The sequence below is a fragment of the Lycorma delicatula genome, chromosome 1 (genome assembly GCF_047948215.1).
Source record: "Lycorma delicatula isolate Av1 chromosome 1, ASM4794821v1, whole genome shotgun sequence".
NCBI lineage: Eukaryota > Metazoa > Arthropoda > Insecta > Hemiptera > Fulgoridae > Lycorma > Lycorma delicatula.
In genome coordinates, this window is record NC_134455.1 from 403,242,500 (window position 1) to 403,261,164 (window position 18,665).

At 27.2% G+C, this 18,665-nt stretch overlaps 1 protein-coding gene across 5 annotated transcripts in view; it reads right to left on the minus strand.

The window, feature by feature from the left end:
- LOC142317425 (uncharacterized) overlaps positions 1 to 11,557 on the minus strand; it is a 62,530-nt gene extending 50,973 nt beyond the window's left edge. For 2 of the 5 annotated variants that reach the window (XM_075353983.1, XM_075353984.1), the window contains exon 1: positions 11,455 to 11,557. Coding sequence is in view for 1 of the 5 variants with exons in the window: in XM_075353982.1 (XP_075210097.1) it covers positions 11,011 to 11,023 (13 nt within the window). In the remaining 4 variants the exon portion in view is untranslated. Of the gene's footprint in view, positions 1 to 11,010; positions 11,314 to 11,454 lie in introns of those variants that run through there. The other 3 variants (XM_075353982.1, XM_075353981.1, XM_075353980.1) reach the window with 2 other exon arrangements.
- Positions 11,558 to 18,665: the final 7,108 nt, after the last annotated feature.

The following is an 18,665-nucleotide window of genomic DNA, read 5'->3' on the forward strand; positions in this document are numbered from 1 at the left end:
TATTCTTCTCTAAACCTGACGTAACCAAATTAACTAAACCTAGATATCCTATGAGGGGTGTTTGATAAGACAGTACAAAGTCAAAAGATTGCATCATAGCATATTTTTGTTGTCATTAAGTCTCTGGATCTCTACTAGGAACATACAGAAAAATTCAGGCAGATACAGTCGTAATTCTGATATCGGCAGTCATTTGAGTTGATTAATTATTGTGATCTGCGAAAAACAGATGAAAAAGAATTTCATGAAATGATCAAACATTATATATTGAAAAGTAAAACTATACAGCTAACAAAAGCCAAGCCAGAAAAATATTACGGTCAGTCAGCTACGTTGATCAAAACAGTTTACAAGCATTTCGGTTATTTTCAATGCAGTCATATGAGTACAAATGATACTAAACATTCCGGTTGGCCTGTGAGTTCACAACTGCAGAGAATGTTGAAAAAATCCATGATATGATGATTGAAAAAAGAAGAACAAAAGCGCAAGAGATGATTAAAACAACAGGCATTTGAAATAATCGATGTATCATATTTTAGATAAATATTTATATATGTGAAAACTATCCGAAAGGTGGGTGGTGCATTTTCTTACGATCAGTTAAAAGAAAATATTTCTAAAAGCATGGTTTGAGGCTGCTTTAACATAATACAGTGATTTCTGTTCTAATTTATAACAGTTGAAACTTGGATTCATCACTAGTAACCTGAAACAAAGGAACAATCAAAATAGTGAGTTGCAATCTTGAAACTTGCTCCAAAGAGGATGAAAAATTGTTCCATCAGCAAGAAATGTAATGATAACGATCTTTTAGGATGCTAGTGACATAATCTTCACTGACTTTCTGGAAAAGGTTAAAAAAACAATAGGTCAATATTATGTACCTTTGATTCATTATCTATTGATGAAAAAGACCACATTTAACGTCAAAAGGTTCTTTTACAGTTAGAAATACACCCAGTTCTTTCTTCTGCAATTACAACAGCAAAACTATTTGAATTATGCTTAGAAGTTTTTCCAAACTTCACTAATCACCAAACAGCTCTTTACAACTATTATCTATTTACAAAATGAAGAATGGTTGCTGAAGAGAGAGAGAGTTTACATGAAATTATGAAGTTAGAAGATATGGATAAATCATGAACAAAGATAGGACTGAAAAATTTAACCATCACTGAACTACATATATAAACTTAAAATCAGACTACATTGAAAAATAAAGATATTTCCCCAAAAAATTGTCTTCTTTATTTTTGCACAGATTTATCAATTATTCCGCATGCCCTACTAATCTAGTTCATTTCTTAATCTAGATTCTGTTGTTTTCTCCTATTTACCTTAAGGCCACAACTTCATCACAATTTCAACTAATTTTTAACAACCTCCAAGACTATCGTACTACAAAAGCCTCTATTATTTTCCTTTCTATTTTTCCAAATATTCATTAATAAATCAGTACACTCCACACAAATATTTTACAAAATTTTTCTTTGAATTCTTATACGTACATAATGTAATAATGAGTTTTCTTGTGAAAATGTCATACTCCTGTTTCACCATTACAAGAAAATTTTCCAAACCTTTATTAAAATTATCTAAAATGTTAAGAAGTATGGAATGTAAATCAGAACTTATAAAATATATGTTGATATGGAAGCATAAAATCCATAATATAAGCATGTGGTATTAAATATAAAATATTTTCAACATCTACAAAAAAAAAAAAAAAAAAAAAAACTGAAGGCCTATTGTCCAGAGATTATAAGAAATGTGAAAAATACACAATCAGTTGGAACATTACATAATAAATAATATTTTATTAATAATTTTAAGTGAAAAGACTTGCTGCATTAATGATCAGTAAATAAAGACAACTGTTTTAATAAAAGAAATCCTTGGTCCAATATTTGGAGAATCTACATACTAAGTGATTCTACATTACATTTACAAAAAAATTATGAATGTATGGATCTTATCAGGGCATAAAAATTATTTATATAATCCGAACCCAACGGATAATACATTGCATTAACATTTTTTCTGATCGATTTTGCATTGTTTGAGTAATTCTCTAAATAAATATATTTTTTTGTCCTGCTTGGTACATAATAACACCACAAAATAGATGACATTAGAAACAGGTAGAGGTGCTACTTCACAAATATCATCAAAGAACCCAAACATTCACGTGGACAGATCAAAAGAAATCATGGTAAACCCTTGTTCAGTGCGGAAAAAGATAAAAAGTTAAAGTCCAGATTAATTATTTAAAATATAAAACACATAAATTAATGTTAAGGTACATGAAGATATTATGTAAGACACTAATGAAAATTATTTCAGCATATATTTCCACACATTCCAACAGACTGCAGAAAATTCAGGGTTTTTAAAATTGTTTAATTAAATTATTTAAAAATTCATCAGAGTAATATTATTTCTAAAAGAAAATATTTAAATTGATGGTAAGATTAAAATTAGATGATTCAATAAATTATTAAAAATTGAAACACAAGCATAATGGAGGCCCTTTCTCAGCAGCCAAAGTATTGTGTTGCTGAAATACGAGTACGTAACAGAAAACGACTGCGTTGTTTGGTTTTATAAAGGTAAATAATACTAAAAAAAAAAAACTGACTATTTTTTTCTATAAAAGAATTCACATTCATAGATAACAACACAAATATAAGTTAACATTTTTAATTTCCTAAAAATCAAGCTACATCAGATAGCGCTTCTTTACACTTTAATAACTCGCTGACTGAGGGAACCCCAAATGGTGATATAGTTTCATTAGATTTTTATGTAAGGATACTAAATATTTATTAATATTATCTCTACCGTTTGCATTACAGTACATATTAATTCATAATATAAAATCATGAATTTCAGTTAATTTTAAAGAACAAACGTACTGTTTAATAATCAAAATAAATTTTACAAAAATAAAAAGACACATTTCATTATTGGTAAATAATACTTGTATTACTGTTCTTTCTTTTTCCTGTTTAGCCTTCGGTGATTACCATTCAGGTATTACTTCAGAGGATGATATGTATGAGTGTAAATGAAGTGTAGCCTTGCACAGCCTCAGTTTGACCATTCCTGAGATGTATGGTTAATTGAAACCCAACCACCAAAGAACACCGGTATCCACAATCTAATATTCAAATCCACGTAAAAATAACTAACTTTATTAGGACTTGAATGCCAGAACGCTCAACTTCCAAATCAGCCGATTTGAAAAGACGTGTTTACCACTAGATCAACCTGGTGGCATTAATACTTGTATTACTAGATAGCATATAAGAACATAGCTTAAATTAGGATAGCAAGATGTTATTAACATTTAAAACATTATCTAAGCTTTTGATATATAAACTGTATTTGGACAAAACCCTCTTTTCATAAATAATTAATTTTACTGATTCTTAAATATTTTATTTAAAAATACTGATTTTTATGATAAATTTCATTTTTTTTTTTTACCACCACTTTTATGCTAACTGTAAGCATGGTAAATGAAGTATACATAGTTCTTGATGTGATAACATCATGCTTCTTTTTAATGATTATACTATGTCATTTTGTTGGATTGTTTATTAACTTCTATAGATTAATATAGCAGAAGAGTACTACATTTTATATAAAATTTCTTTGTTTTTTCTTAGTAGTGATTTGAAGAAGTCTAAGAATTTTATAGTTATAATAATAATAATTTTCTTATACATTGAATATTCTTCATATATTGAAGAACATAAGAAAGAAGGCGTAATAAGAAAGGGAGTCCGACAAGGATGTTCCCTATCTCCGTTACTTTTTAATCTTTACATGGAACTGGCGGTTGATGATGTTAAGGAACGATTTAGATTCGGAGTAACAGCACAAGGTGAAAAGATAAAGATACTACGATTTGCTGATGATATAGTAATTCTAGGCGAGAGTAAAAAGGATTTAGAAGAAACAATGAACGGCATAGATGAAGTCCTACGCAAGAACTATCGCATGAAAATAAACAAGAACAAAACAAAAGTAATGAAATGTAGTAGAAATAACAAAGATGGACCACTGAATGTGCAAATAGGAGGAGAAAAGATTATGGAGGTAGAAGAATTTTGTTATTTGGGAAGTAGAATTACTAAAGATGGACGAAGCAGGAGCGATATAAAATGCTGAATAGCACAAGCTAAACAAGCCTTCAGTAAGAAATATAATTTGTTTACATCAAAAATTAATTTAAATGTCAGGAAAAGACTTTTGAGAGTGTATGTTTGGAGTGTCGCTTTATATGGAAGTGAAACTTGGACGATCAGAGTATCTGAGAAGAAAAGGTTAGAAGCTTTTGAAATGCGGTGCTATAGGAGAATGTTAAAAATCAGATGGGTGGATAAAGAGACAAACGAAGAGGTATGCGGCAAATAGATGAAGAAAGAAGATTTGGAAAAATATAGTTAAAAGAAGAGACAGACTTATGGGCCACATACTAAGGCATCCTGGAATAGTCGCTTTAATATTGGAAGGACAGGTAGAAGGAAAATATTGTGTAGGCAGGCCACGTTTGGAATATGTAAAACAAATTGTTAGGGATATAGGATGTAGAGGGTATACTGAAATGAAACGACTAGCACTAGATAGGGAATCTTGGAGAGCTGCATCAAACCAGTCAAATGACTGAAGACAAAAAAAAATTTTCTTATTGACGAAAGAAGTCAATACTTTGATTGAGATTTGATTTATTGATTCTCTCTAGAGTTAACTACGAGCCTACACCTCCAGATCTTTTTTATGTGGCAAAAAATGAATTGTAGTGTCTGAAAAAGATGCAATCCTGATTAGAGTTCAAACCCTGAATCTTCTAGATGACAAAAAAGAGAAGTAGGTGGAAGACAATCTGTCCTGGAAGTCAACAGAAAATTGATGAATCTATATTTATTACAATATGATAATAATCTGTATGTTCTGAAATATAGTGAGATACTCACAAGCTTATATTAATACTAGAAACAAAACCAAATTAAATTGTGATACTTTGCTTTCTACTTTTTTGAATGCTTCTAATTTGATTTTTGGATAGATGAATAAATTAATAACTTATTTAGTCTGTTATGTAAGAGATACTACTATAGACAGCATGAGTAAACATTATTCACACCCACATTCTCTCACTGCAGTATTGACACACTGCATTCTTCTAACTGGTCAGAGCTTAGACCCTCTACCATTAATAAAATGTACATAAGATATTTCAATTTAACTAATAATGAGATTCATGAGGAAATGATTTCATCATGAACATCAGGTTAGTATTGATAATCAAGGAGCAATTTGTAATACAATGATACCAATATTCCAGAAATCAAGCAAAATTAAATTATTCAACCTGTTTTAATTCTGCCTGATTTTTTAACTGCCTAGTTTTAACAGTAATCAACTAATGTAATATAAAGTAAATTTATTTACTTATAAATAAATATCCATTGCGAAATGAATGACTATTCAAATATTATTGGAGAATTTAAAAGAGCTAGTTAAGTAAAAACACATTTGATGGAAAGAAGAAATATGTAACGAAGTACCCAAGCTATACAACTTTAAAAATTGTAAAAGATTTAAACCCCAAGTTATTATCAAATAGACGACACTGCTTAATTGTTAAAAAAACAACATTTTTTTAATTTCACTTTTTTGTTTCATAAATTTATTAAAATACTACTAAAATGACAAAAAATTATTTTAAATTATTATGCATTGTTTGTTTTGAAATTTAAACAGTACCTGAAGAAACAATGAGAATAAAAACAAAGCTATCAAAATGAATTTAATATGAATCTCACTCCAATAAAGAAAAACATGGTGCGTTGGGTTTGTTTGCTGCATGTGCTCACATTTTTATTTTGTCACCATGGCAACAGAAACATAAGTAAAATTACTAATCTTTTTTTTTTAATGAATATCTGTAAAAATATTTAATATTCTCGTAAACATGAGGATACGAATGCGTCGAGGGTTGAGGCTGGATAGTCAGGCAAGCAAAGCAAGCCTTGACCGGCTAGTACTATTATTAATGGAAATAAAAAACAAAAAAACTAAATAAATGAAAAAACATATTCAACTTAGGTACTTATGTATTAACACCACCGCAGCAACAGCTTTATTTAAAAACAAAGTAGTCAATCAGATTTTGGTGGAAAATGAACAGTCTCTTTATTAATAAATAAATGGTTAATATTTATTTATTTTATAAATATATAACCAAACTTAGCCTATGCTCTCTAACCTTGACTAATTAACAGGAGTGTTATGATTATTTAAATAAATACTCAAAAAATTACGGTGTTAATTAGTCAAGGTTAGCGAGCGTAGGTTAAGTTTGGTTAAATTATATTTATGAAATAAATAAATATAAATAACCAATTATTAAAATTAATAAAGACTGTTCATTTTCCACCGAAATCCGATTGACTACTTTGTTTTTAAATAAAGCTGTAGCTGTGGTGGCGTTAATACGTCAGTACCTCAACTTACAACAAAACAAAGGAGGCATTTAAAGCATGTTCAAAACAAAAATAAACATAACCAAAATTCCTATTGTTTTTCAAAATTAAAATAAGAATTTTGACAATTATTTAAGCTTTAGAAGTCATATAATAACATTAGAAACAGCTTTTGTACTGACTATTACACAAACTTAATTCTGTATTAAGAATTAAAATGTGTAATGTCTGATATATCAATCAATGACCGAATGAAAATAAAATATCATAAAAAAGTTTGGGAAGTGTTAAACTTAACCAATCTAACTCAGCAGTACGGAAAATAATAACTGACAAGTTATTAAATAATTGAAAAGCGATTGTGAAAAGTTGTAGTTTTGTAATGAAAATATATCATCAGAATAGTGTTAAGGAAATTACCAACTTATCTCATAAATATTTTCAAATAAGCAAGATTCAAACATATTTCCAAAAATAATATACAGTTAGTCTTAGAACGAAACAAAAAGGAAGAGATACATTCAGCAAAAAAATCTCTAAAGAATAAAAACAATAATAAATGTTATGGTACAGATAAAACAACATATGAATTTCTAAAGTATTAAACGAAACAAATATTTAAGGATTACCTAAGCCTTGCTTTAAGTCTCTGAACAATAAAATGGGGCAAGATTTAGATCCTTACACAAACCCAATCAGAAAACAAGATCGGAAAATTAAAAACTTCTTTGGTTATCCATATTAATTATACTTAAAAAAAGTGTATCATCCAATAGATTATAACCTAAACTAATGAAAATAGTAATATGATAATAATAATAATAGAAAACAATGATTCAAAAAAGAAAATCTACAAAAAGTATATTGGATTTTGTATAAAACTTTCCATTTTTAACTCCCATAACATTAAAGAAAACAATTTCTAACATCTGTACTCAATAATCTGTTTCGATATTACAAAGAGATTACCAGTCCCAATTTTTGAAAGTACAAACTACAAAACCACACATGTAATTTTATTTTCAATAAATATCAATAAGCAACCATCAGTGATTAAAAGGTTGTGAAATATTTTATGCAGATGTTACAATATTGATACCTATGTGATCATTCTAATAGGTACAAGCAACTACCAAACATCTCATCCATTATAAATTAGTAATCAATAAATGAAAATAAATCAAACTTTACAAATTTTAAAAGTAAATACAGAACAAAAAAGTAATGTTATAAACCTTAGGTGTTCATAATCTCTCTTGGAGTGACCATATAGATAATAAGATAGGTAAGAAACTAAAACTGATTTCAAAATTAATATTTGGTATAATATGACATGCTAATAATATCACATCAATATATCAGATTTCAAATTGGAAGTGTAATGATAATTTTTTCCACAGTTTATAATGTTTATTACACCTGAAAAGTACTACGAGTAGTTAAAATAAACAGTAAGATTTATTTACTTCAGTAAATTCTCCACAAACACAACTCAAATTCCTCATTCAACAGATGTATAACACTAATTTTCTTTTGTATGCATGTAAAGGGCAGTAAACTGTAATTTTTTCTATAGTTTTCAACCTTTTCTTTTGTAACAGTTACTTCTTGCTGAAATTCTAGGTTGGTAGATTAATACAAATTCTGAATAAGTTTCAATATCTTACAGGGAGACACTTAAAAAATTGAGTTTTTCTAAAACATTAGGAAGAAAATGTTGTTGTCCACTTTAAAAAAGTTTTGGCATGAGCTCTAACATACACGTTGTTCAAGGTATCTACTTGAGAAAGTCAATAGGTCTTATAAATAAAGCAGAGATCTTATTCACTACAATTTCACTTCACATAATTTAAAAATTCATAGTTAGCATTTGCATGGCAGAAATTTATTTGATAAAAATTATTACATCCATATAGCAATAGGAAAAAACAGGTTTTTCACAACGGTCTATTTTTTCTTCATGCTAAATGTTAGACAACTGTATAACACATGAATCTAAAATAATTGTAACTTGCTCAAGAAATGTTTTTAATTCATTAATCGTTCACTGATTTAAATTTTAAAGTTAGGAGTAAATATTCACATTGTTTGTTTACCAAACTTCAATGAACTGATTTCATATATCACTTTATTAGGAAGATTGTTCTAAGAACTGAAAACAATTTACAACATGTAACATTTATAAAAATAGTTCATGTTAATCCTAAATACAACTTTATAGTTTTAATATTTTCATTGCTCTTTGTTTAAAACCAGATCATGTGTTGCATTCATTAATAAAAAATAAATTTATCTACAACAGAAATACCATGTATAAAATAAACAAACTTAAAATGAACATTATTTAACAAAAGTGACCTTGAAATTTGTTTTAATCAAATTAACTCAAATGTAGTACAATTGTACTAAATTTGTACAAATATAGTACAATTGTAATACAATATTATAATTTTTGGACTGCAAATAGTAATGGTTACTAGTTTAGCCACAGAGGAAACTAGTGTGCTGCTTATAACATAAATCAAATTTTTTTTTATAGTAATGGTCTTATTTTAAATAGTGTGTTTTTGGTTGACAGAACCCATCAATAATTGTTGAAAACATTACGTGTAAACACTAATTTATCTTTTAACTTCTAAACTTATAATGATAAAGAAAACAGTGTTTTAAATATTTTTTTTTTAAGTTTTATCTTTGGCAAGATCTGATGAGGATGTTAATATCTCAATGTATGAAAATTAGCATACTGAAAAGTATGAAGACAATCTTGTGGTAATATGTAAAATATATTCTTAGAAGAAAAAAACTACAATGAAAATAAACAGGTATAGCATGGATGTGACACAACATATGCGGAACGTAAGTACAATCAAGCTTATGACAAAAATTTTGATCACTACTTTCATGATTTTGTGGAAAGTAAACTTGGAAAGAGTTTTAGGCACTAATTCACATCATTCTTTTTCTTTTGCTGCATAGCATTTGTTTTTATATAAAGTGTCAATGCTTTACTCTTTTTAAAAACAAACACTAAAATAAAACCCAAATAATTTAAAAACAACATAAATTTGGATAAACCTAAATAAAATGATGCATAATGATCTTATCATGGAAATGATGTTAAATGATAATGATTATTTTAAAATGTCTCTTTTGAACCCATTGTTCAAAAGATATAAGTTACATGAAGATGAATTGTATAATTTAGATAGATAACATCTATTTAGATAGATGTCATAATTTGGTACAAATTTATATTATTGTTTGATGACATGAAGGCAATATACATAACTCATTTAAAAACCAATATCAAAGTAATAATTAATCTTTGAATATACTTAGCTCATAAAATTTTGAACCAATTATATCACGCTTAAAATTATTTACATAAAAATACAATTTTAGTAAAACCCTTAACAGTAATTTGCTGTAAAATTGGTCGGTGTAGAACTCAGAATGTATATGATAAATTTAGTTAGTAGGCAATTAGTTTAAAAGGTTAGAATCAGAAATCCAAGAGGCCAAACTGCTTCAGTTAACTAGTTTTTGTTGCTATACATGGAAAAAAAATTTGTTTAAATTTGGTAGAAGACTGGGGAGATGAACCAAAACTACTGAAAATTGGTGGCTTTATTTTTAAAAACACTATCTTGATAGCATAATTCAGTCTTTCACAAAAACATATAAATAAACAACAAATATAGATGAAAAGGCTGAATAAAAAAATTTAATTAAAATATTATAATTTACAAATATGATCAATCTACAAGGTACACTTCAATAATGTAAAATTTAATGAAAAACAATCATAAACTAATTGGCTATAAACAAACATGGATTAAATTAATGTGTCATAACATGAAAGTAAAATCATACAAACGTACAAAACTTAAAAATAAAACACTTTATTTCACTGATATAAATTTTTATGATCAAAAATCTCAGTTACCTTTTTTAATATTATCATAAACAGAATAATGCTCATGTAAGTTAAATGCAACTGATATCATCCAATGTGATTAATGTTAAGAATACACATGTTTTTAGAAAATTTCAATACAATCTGCAAGCACAAATGCAAAGTTAGTTGATGATTTTAGTGAAAATGTTAGGTAAGTTGCAAGTGTTATTAAAGTACTGTGCTGATTAGAATAATGAATAAATAAATTATTTCAAAGATATTTATACACTTAAAGAAAGAAAGAAAGATATTTGAAGATCAAATTTTCTCCTTCACAGTCACAGAAGAGGTTATGTGACAGATAATTTTCATATAGCAGATTTACATCAGAATAAATATTCAATTATTTAAAAAGAAAAAAACTTGTAAATTCCGGATTGTAAACACTACCAACAATATAACATTTCAAACAAATGTCTTAATTACAATAATACAAGCTATACCACAAGCAAATCTTATAAACGATCCACAGGGTAATTAAAAATAAATCTCGAGTTATGATAGACGTAGGAAATGCACAGTAACCTGCAATAACATAACATATAATCTTACCAATTTCTATCATAATATATCCTGAGCACTTTTTTTCTAACTAAAGGTTCTCCTTACCGCTTCAAAATTTCAACTTGTGGAACCATATACAGAACTATTTTTAAATTTAACAGTTATAAATAATATGAAAGTACAGGAGGATATAAATAGTATACCGAAATCTACTTGGAGCAAATTGTCTCTAAAATGTTATTACAACAGTTATTTAAGGTATAAAATACCATAAATACCGATAACTAACAAAAAAAATTAATTTAATTTGTTTTTTCATGATGCCGAAAGCGTTACTTTACTTTAATGAGGTTATGTAAAAACAAAAAAATATATATATATTAAAAAGCACTGTGCCCTGAAGTTGTTTATTTACGTCATAAGTGCGAAATAAAAATAATATTATTCTTTTTTTATTAAATAACATAATGTAAACAATAAATAGAAGGTAACCTGTGTTAGCGGCGACGAGATCCAGAGTTAATCTATTGAGAATGAGATGAGATATATTGTCCTGTAATAAGTCACTGTTAAAAAAAATAAATATTTAATTTCGCTTTCGTAAAGGCAAAATTTCATAAAACTGATCTGTAAATTTTTATAAATTTATCGAAATAAAATTATTTTAAACAACAGCCTCTACAATCATTCTCACAACACAATAAAAAGAAAGAAATATTTAAATACAAATAATAATATATTTGTGCATTTATATAAATATTGTATTCTTGAGTTCATGCGAATCATATCTTATGTTAACAACCTTCTATTAATTCAAAAAGTGTTATTTTGAGATCTGTAGATGCTTTATTTAGACGAATTATTAACGATATGTTTCTTTGTTCGTTCTGTTACCCGAAAATTACTATTGTTCTTCATAAGCGGGATAATTCAAATTTATTTTTTTTATACTGTGTATGTTAGCATAATGACAGATTGTTCCCATAAACAAAAAAATGATGAATTAAAAAAAAAGTAATTTTAAAAACCTTTATCATTTTTAAAATTAAAATAAAAAATAATATTAATTCAAAAACTATTTAACAGTTTACCACAGTCAATCATCATGTTCATTACATTATAAAAGTTTTACATTAAATAGCATTTTTCTGAAAGATTATATTAAAAAGGATAATTAACTATAAAATCTCATTAGCAGAATACTATTTAGTTGAATATAATGCTTAATGAAAAAAATATCTTAAACAATTAACATTCAAATTACTTAAAGGAAATAAAATTATTGGAAAGAAAAATTGTTGTCCTTACAAAATAGTTTGTTCTAGTCTTTATTATGTTTGTGATTTTACAGTAAATTCTGCACATTGATATAATAATATATAGTGTGATCTAGATAATTAATTGTTTTATTGTGATTATATTCTGCAGTAAATGTACATTAAATAAATACTACACAACTACAACTACCAATGGATTTACTCGTTTCTAGTCTAACAGGTTAAGTATTTTAAAAGCATTGAAATTACACAATGAAAAATATACAGAGCAAATATTACTCAAGATTATATTAGAAGTAATAAAATCTATGATTCACTGTATATTTAATGTGAACTTATCAAAATATTTTAAGACCTTTCTTACTCAAAAGGACCAATCTCAAAAAAGTATTTCAATGGAAAACTTAATATTCAATTAATCTGTAAATATTATAATTTCTAACAGATAGATATTCTGATTGGTATATAATAATACATTATACAGATCATGTAAAGAATGAATAGATGTGCTTCTTCATGGATAAAAAAGGAACTATTCCAGCATTTGCTTGGATCAAGTAAGACTGTGGTAAAGCCCAAAGCAGCATCACAGAATACGTAATTATATAAAAAGGAAGATATGATTAAAGTTCATATTAATTATTTAAAATATAAATACATGAATTAATATTAAAATAAATACATGAAGATATGAAGTATAAGAAATAGATGCAAAATAATTTACAATTCTAAAGGAGTTAAAGATTATTATTTGAGCACATATTTCTGTTCAAACTGAATGGAATGTGCAACATTTAGGGCTTTTTAAAAAGTATTATTTAAAGATTTATTGAATAACATTGTTTGTGTAAAAGAAAATCTTTTAATTGCATATTAAAAAGTTGCAAAAAGATTTATTAAATGCTTTAGTAATTTATTATAAATGACAATAGAAGCATAATAAGGCCCTTCTTTATAAACTGAAATATTGTGTTGAGTTATATGAAAACAATTCTATTAATCGATTTCATGGAGGTAGATATTGTTTTTTTTTTGTTTTTTTTTTTAGAATAAGTGACTATTATTTTGACAAAAAAAGGCACATTAATAAATACAAATTCAGTGACAAAGTCAAATATAACTTCATACTTGATACGTAATTAATAATAAAAGTTATTATATTGGCACTGCTATGTTTTATGTCGTGAAAGATAATACAAGAAAATATCATAATATCCTACTCATTGAAAAATGTAAATCCTGATTTAATATTTTACAAGGTATTAACAAAACATTCAAGTTACATACCTCTCTCTCTTTTGCTGTTTAGCCTCCGGAATCACTTTAAGGTATTACTTAAGAGGGTGAATGAGAATATTTATGAATGTAAATAAACTGTAGTCTTGTACAGTCTCAGGTCGACCATTCCTGAGGTGTGTGGTTAATTGAAACCCAACCACCAGAGAATGCCACTATCCATGATCTAGTAATCAAATCCATGTAAAAGGTAACTGCCTTAATCCATATAAAAGTAAGCTACATACCTACATATGTACAATTATGTTATATTGTCCATTACGTACTTCAGCCAACAACTATACTGAGGAATTTAGTGAAATAAAATAATCAGATCATATTAACCTTTTTAATGTGAGTATTCTAAACAGTTTTGAAAAAGGACATTCTGCGACATCCAAACCTAATTAGCTGTTATTACTCCCACTTACTACATTCAGGTATTATTTAAAAGTATCATATAAAAGTTATTTTCAAAAAAAATCATACGTTTTATAAAACATTTTTGAAAATGTTAGAAAAATTTTAAATATTTATTTTAATTTTTGTTTCTTTTGTAAATTTAACTTTTTAGAATTGACTTACTCATTTTTTGTGTTTCAAAATATGAATGTCATCTGCTGAATGTACTAGTAATAACTAATATTATCATAAAATATTTATTAAACATGAATTTATAAAAAAAAAATTATAATTGTTTACACAATAAAGGAGGAGAAAGTAACAATGGGATCTATTGGAGAATTAATCTAACATCTCATAGATAAAAAAATACTCACTAGTTTAGTTTATAGACAAATAGTATAGACAATAGTAGATGAACAACAGTTTGGTTTCAAAAAGAGCACAAGTATAAAGGAGACCATTCTGGTCCTTGGATTAATAATCTTAGACAGTTTTAAGAAAAATCTATAAACCTACATGGCATTTATAAATTTTTGAGAAGATATTTGAATGATGTAGAACAGAATAAAGTGTTTAAAATTTTAAAGAAAATTGGGCAGAAATAGAAAAAGGAAAACTTTTATTCAATTAGTGTAAGAATCAAGTAATAAAAATCAATAATCACTGACAAAAGTGGAATATAAAGAAATACAGGTGTCTGAAAAAGAACTACTGAGTTGCAGATTAAATTTATTACTCGTACATTTAGAAACATATGTTTTATTAGATGAAAATATGAAGTCTAAATATTTTATCTCTTAATGCAACTCAATATGAGGACCATTTACAGCACTGTAGTCATCAAACCAATAATCCACCGCATTTCAAATTCTGGTAAGGCAAGTCTGCAATAATAGCTTCCACAGCTGTTGTTATTCTTTATTATCTAAGTGACTGAATTTTTTCTTGATATATGATACTTTTACATAACCCCAAAAGAAAAAATCTATCAGTGTGAAATCAGGATTTTGTGGCAATAAAGTGAAGGGTGCTTCTCTATCTATCTAGCCTTCTGGAACCTGTCATTGAGCACAGTCCACACAACTTCTGCGTGATATGATGGGGCCTACATCCTGTTTGAAAATTAGGCCTTCATATATTCAAACTACAGAAACACAAAGTTTTCCAGTATGTCCAAGTACACTAAGCCTGTAATAGTATGCTTGTAAAAACAAAAAATGGCCAAGAATTTGATTATGCGTGATACCACACCAGATATTTACTATTGGGTAATTTGGGACAAATTATCCCAATTCATATTGATTTTCTCAGCCCCATACTCGACAATTATAATTCACAACTCCATGAACATGAAATGTTGCTTCTTTAGAAAATAAAATGCGCTGCAGATAGTTTTTATCAGCAGAAATGAATATTAACATGATTGTTATTAACTAAACTCTTTGTGAATTATTGTTACATCTAAGTTCACAAAGTTTCAATTGCTTGTGAATAACATTATAGTTTTCTATGATGAGAACTGTTTATGTTTCTTAGCTTCATTCTTTTATTATATGTTAACGCATTTCTGAATCACTCCATTGTCAAAACTTGTTGTACTGGTTCTTTAAATTTCTGAGAAACACATCAACATGTAATAAAAGAATGAAGCTAAGAAAGATGAGCAGTACTCAACATAGAAAATATTTTGATCTTAGCAGAAAAGATAATAGTAATTACTATCTTATTAACAACTATTTTAACATGATAGTCATTGCTTTTAGGAATGATTAGTTGACGACTAACACTATGAACTGATTGTTTTGAACTTTGTTGGAAAGATAGTAAAATTCTTTCTATGTTTTTGGCATTTGTTTTAATGAGTATCTTTTGAAAACCCATTCAGTTTCCAAAAACTGTTCACACCACTTATGTATGCCTTTTGTCACTTGGGGAATTTCTATGATACTCGCATATAATTGTTTGTACGACAGTCACTGATTTTGTTTATGTGAACCAGGAAACGCACTGTGCTTTCTCTTGTGAAGATGCCATGGTACTGAAGTCCAGGCTCCGACAGGTAAGTCCAAGCTACTGGATAATGTGTAAACTAAAACTTAATTGTTATCGCTTCAAGATTAGGCATAAAACATTATTGTGTGCTGTAAAATAAAAATTGTATTTGTTCTAGAACCTCTAGAGTTCTTTTTAAGATACACAGTATAACATCTAATCGAGAGAGAAATGAGGCAAGGTAGGATGTAGTCTGTTCTCATTGCTTTACCAACAAGATGTAGAAATTGAAGGAAAAATTTTAGAACAGTCTAAGGATCATGTTAAATGTTGCTAATATATATATATAAATGTGTGTGTGTATGCATATATATATTGTATTTTTTTAGTTTTATAATCAAAAACCAACTTGAACAACCCAAGTACAGAATTACAAAGTAAATGAAATGACACTTAATTTATTTATTTTTATTTTTTTAATTCAATATCACTTTTGCAGGATACCGCACTGTCAGTTGTATATAAATTATATAAAATTGCGTATCAAACAACAAATTTTCAATGAAATAAAATAACTACATATGTATAAATATGACATCAATTAAGAATTAAAAATTAAAATTAACATTAAAAATAAAATAATTAGAAGATTTATACCATGTAATGTGTCCAGCCAATGTTACATTGTAGAGTGGATTTGAAATTATTTATATACATTCTGATTATATCTATTTTTATCTAAAAATATGCTGCCATCTGTTGCCACTTTTATAAGAGTATCATCTTCATATATTGTCTGAAAGTTGATCAAGTTGGAAATTCTTTTGTATTTATATATATAAAATCTCTCTAAAATGTCCAAATTTTTATTATTATTATTTAAATTAAATTTCTTGATTTCTACTATTCCAAATTTGTCCAAATATCAAATACAGAGTGTTTGTTATTAATAAGGTGGTCAGCAACATTAAATAAACCCAATTTACCATTTTTATTTAATTTTTATTTTTATTTCTAATAATGTGTTCTAAAAATCTACTTTTAAAAGACCTATTAGTTCTACACACACACACACACACACACACACACACACATGCACATATGCACACACACACACACACACACACACACACACACACACACACACACACACACATGCACATATGCACACACACACAAACATATATATATACATGGTCACTATCACTGCATTTTCTTTTATAAATTTCGCATGAATTATATACGCCAGTGTGATAGTTACTTCTTAAATATTTTATTATATGATTGATTGTCTTATATGGCAGTTTAAATTTACTTTTATCATAAATATTAGTTATATTTTCAACTACATTATCAGTGCATAAATATTTTAAATATACGTTGTCAATTTTCTGTGTATAACCCTTATTTTTAGCAATTTGTTTTATTGTTTAATTTACATTATTGTTTATTTCTTTGTTTAATTTACTTTTATTTTTATTATATTGAGTGTAATTAATTGCCCTATTAACCACGTGTGTGTATATGTACTAATTTTATGTGACCACAAATGAATTGAATTTCTATGTATTGTGGGTTTCCTATATACTGACATTATAGATTGATTATTTTTGTTAATTTTGATACTAACATCTAAAAAATTTATTTCTCTATTTATGTCAATTTCAAAAGTAAATTTCAAACTATTGTAATATGAATTAATTTTATTTAAAATTATTAAATGTTCATTGTGTATAATGAGATTATAAACTACAAAAACATCATCAACGTACGTAGTCCTTAGTAGCATATCATGTGTATGAATAATGCCAGAAATAATTTTATCATCAAAATCCTGTAAACAAATCTCGGACATAATAGCTGATAATGGAAAACCCATTGGTAAAGTATTTTCCTGAATATAATATTTATCATTAAGTTTAAAGTAATTTTGTTGGCAAATATTTCTAACAATAGTAATATCAATAAACAACAGGTCTTCGTTATTGTATATTAATTTGTATTTTATTATTTAAACTGTTTTATCTATGGATATGCTAGAATAAATGTTACTAATATCGTAACTTACCATCTTAGTTTTTCTCCAATTGTTAAATCTTTTAATTTATTTACAAATTCAAATTAATTTTTTATATTGTATTTATAATCCAAATTCATTTTTATTCTAAGTGTTTTATCAATTGTTTTTGATATAATATATGATGGAGCAGTTGTGAAATCTATCAAAGGTTGCATAGGTACCAGGTTTATGTATTTTTGGGAGTCACATTAATTTCAGTGCGCTTGGTTCAAATGGATCATTATACTGGTATCAAACAGCTACCATTCAAGTAGATAATGACATTACAGAACAAACACAAATACAAAGGAGAGTAAGGCAAGGATGCATTTTGTCCCCCATGTTATTTAACCTACATTCTGAAGCGATATTGAAGGAGGGTCTAAATGAAGATGAAGCTATAATCAATCGTCGGCCAATTAGTAATCTGAGGTAAGTGGATGACACTGTTATCATAATGGAGACTTCGAATAATCTACAGAGAGCAGTTCAAAAGATTAAAGATGTTAGTATACAGTACAGCATTAGAATGAACCTCAAGAAAACAAAGTACATGATGATAACTAGATCGCAAATGGCGAGCCCAGAGTTATACATTGACAATGCGATAACTGAAAGAACAACAAAGTACAAATATCTTGGTACTTGGATAACCAACATGGATCAAACACTGGAAATTAAAACCCGGATAGAAA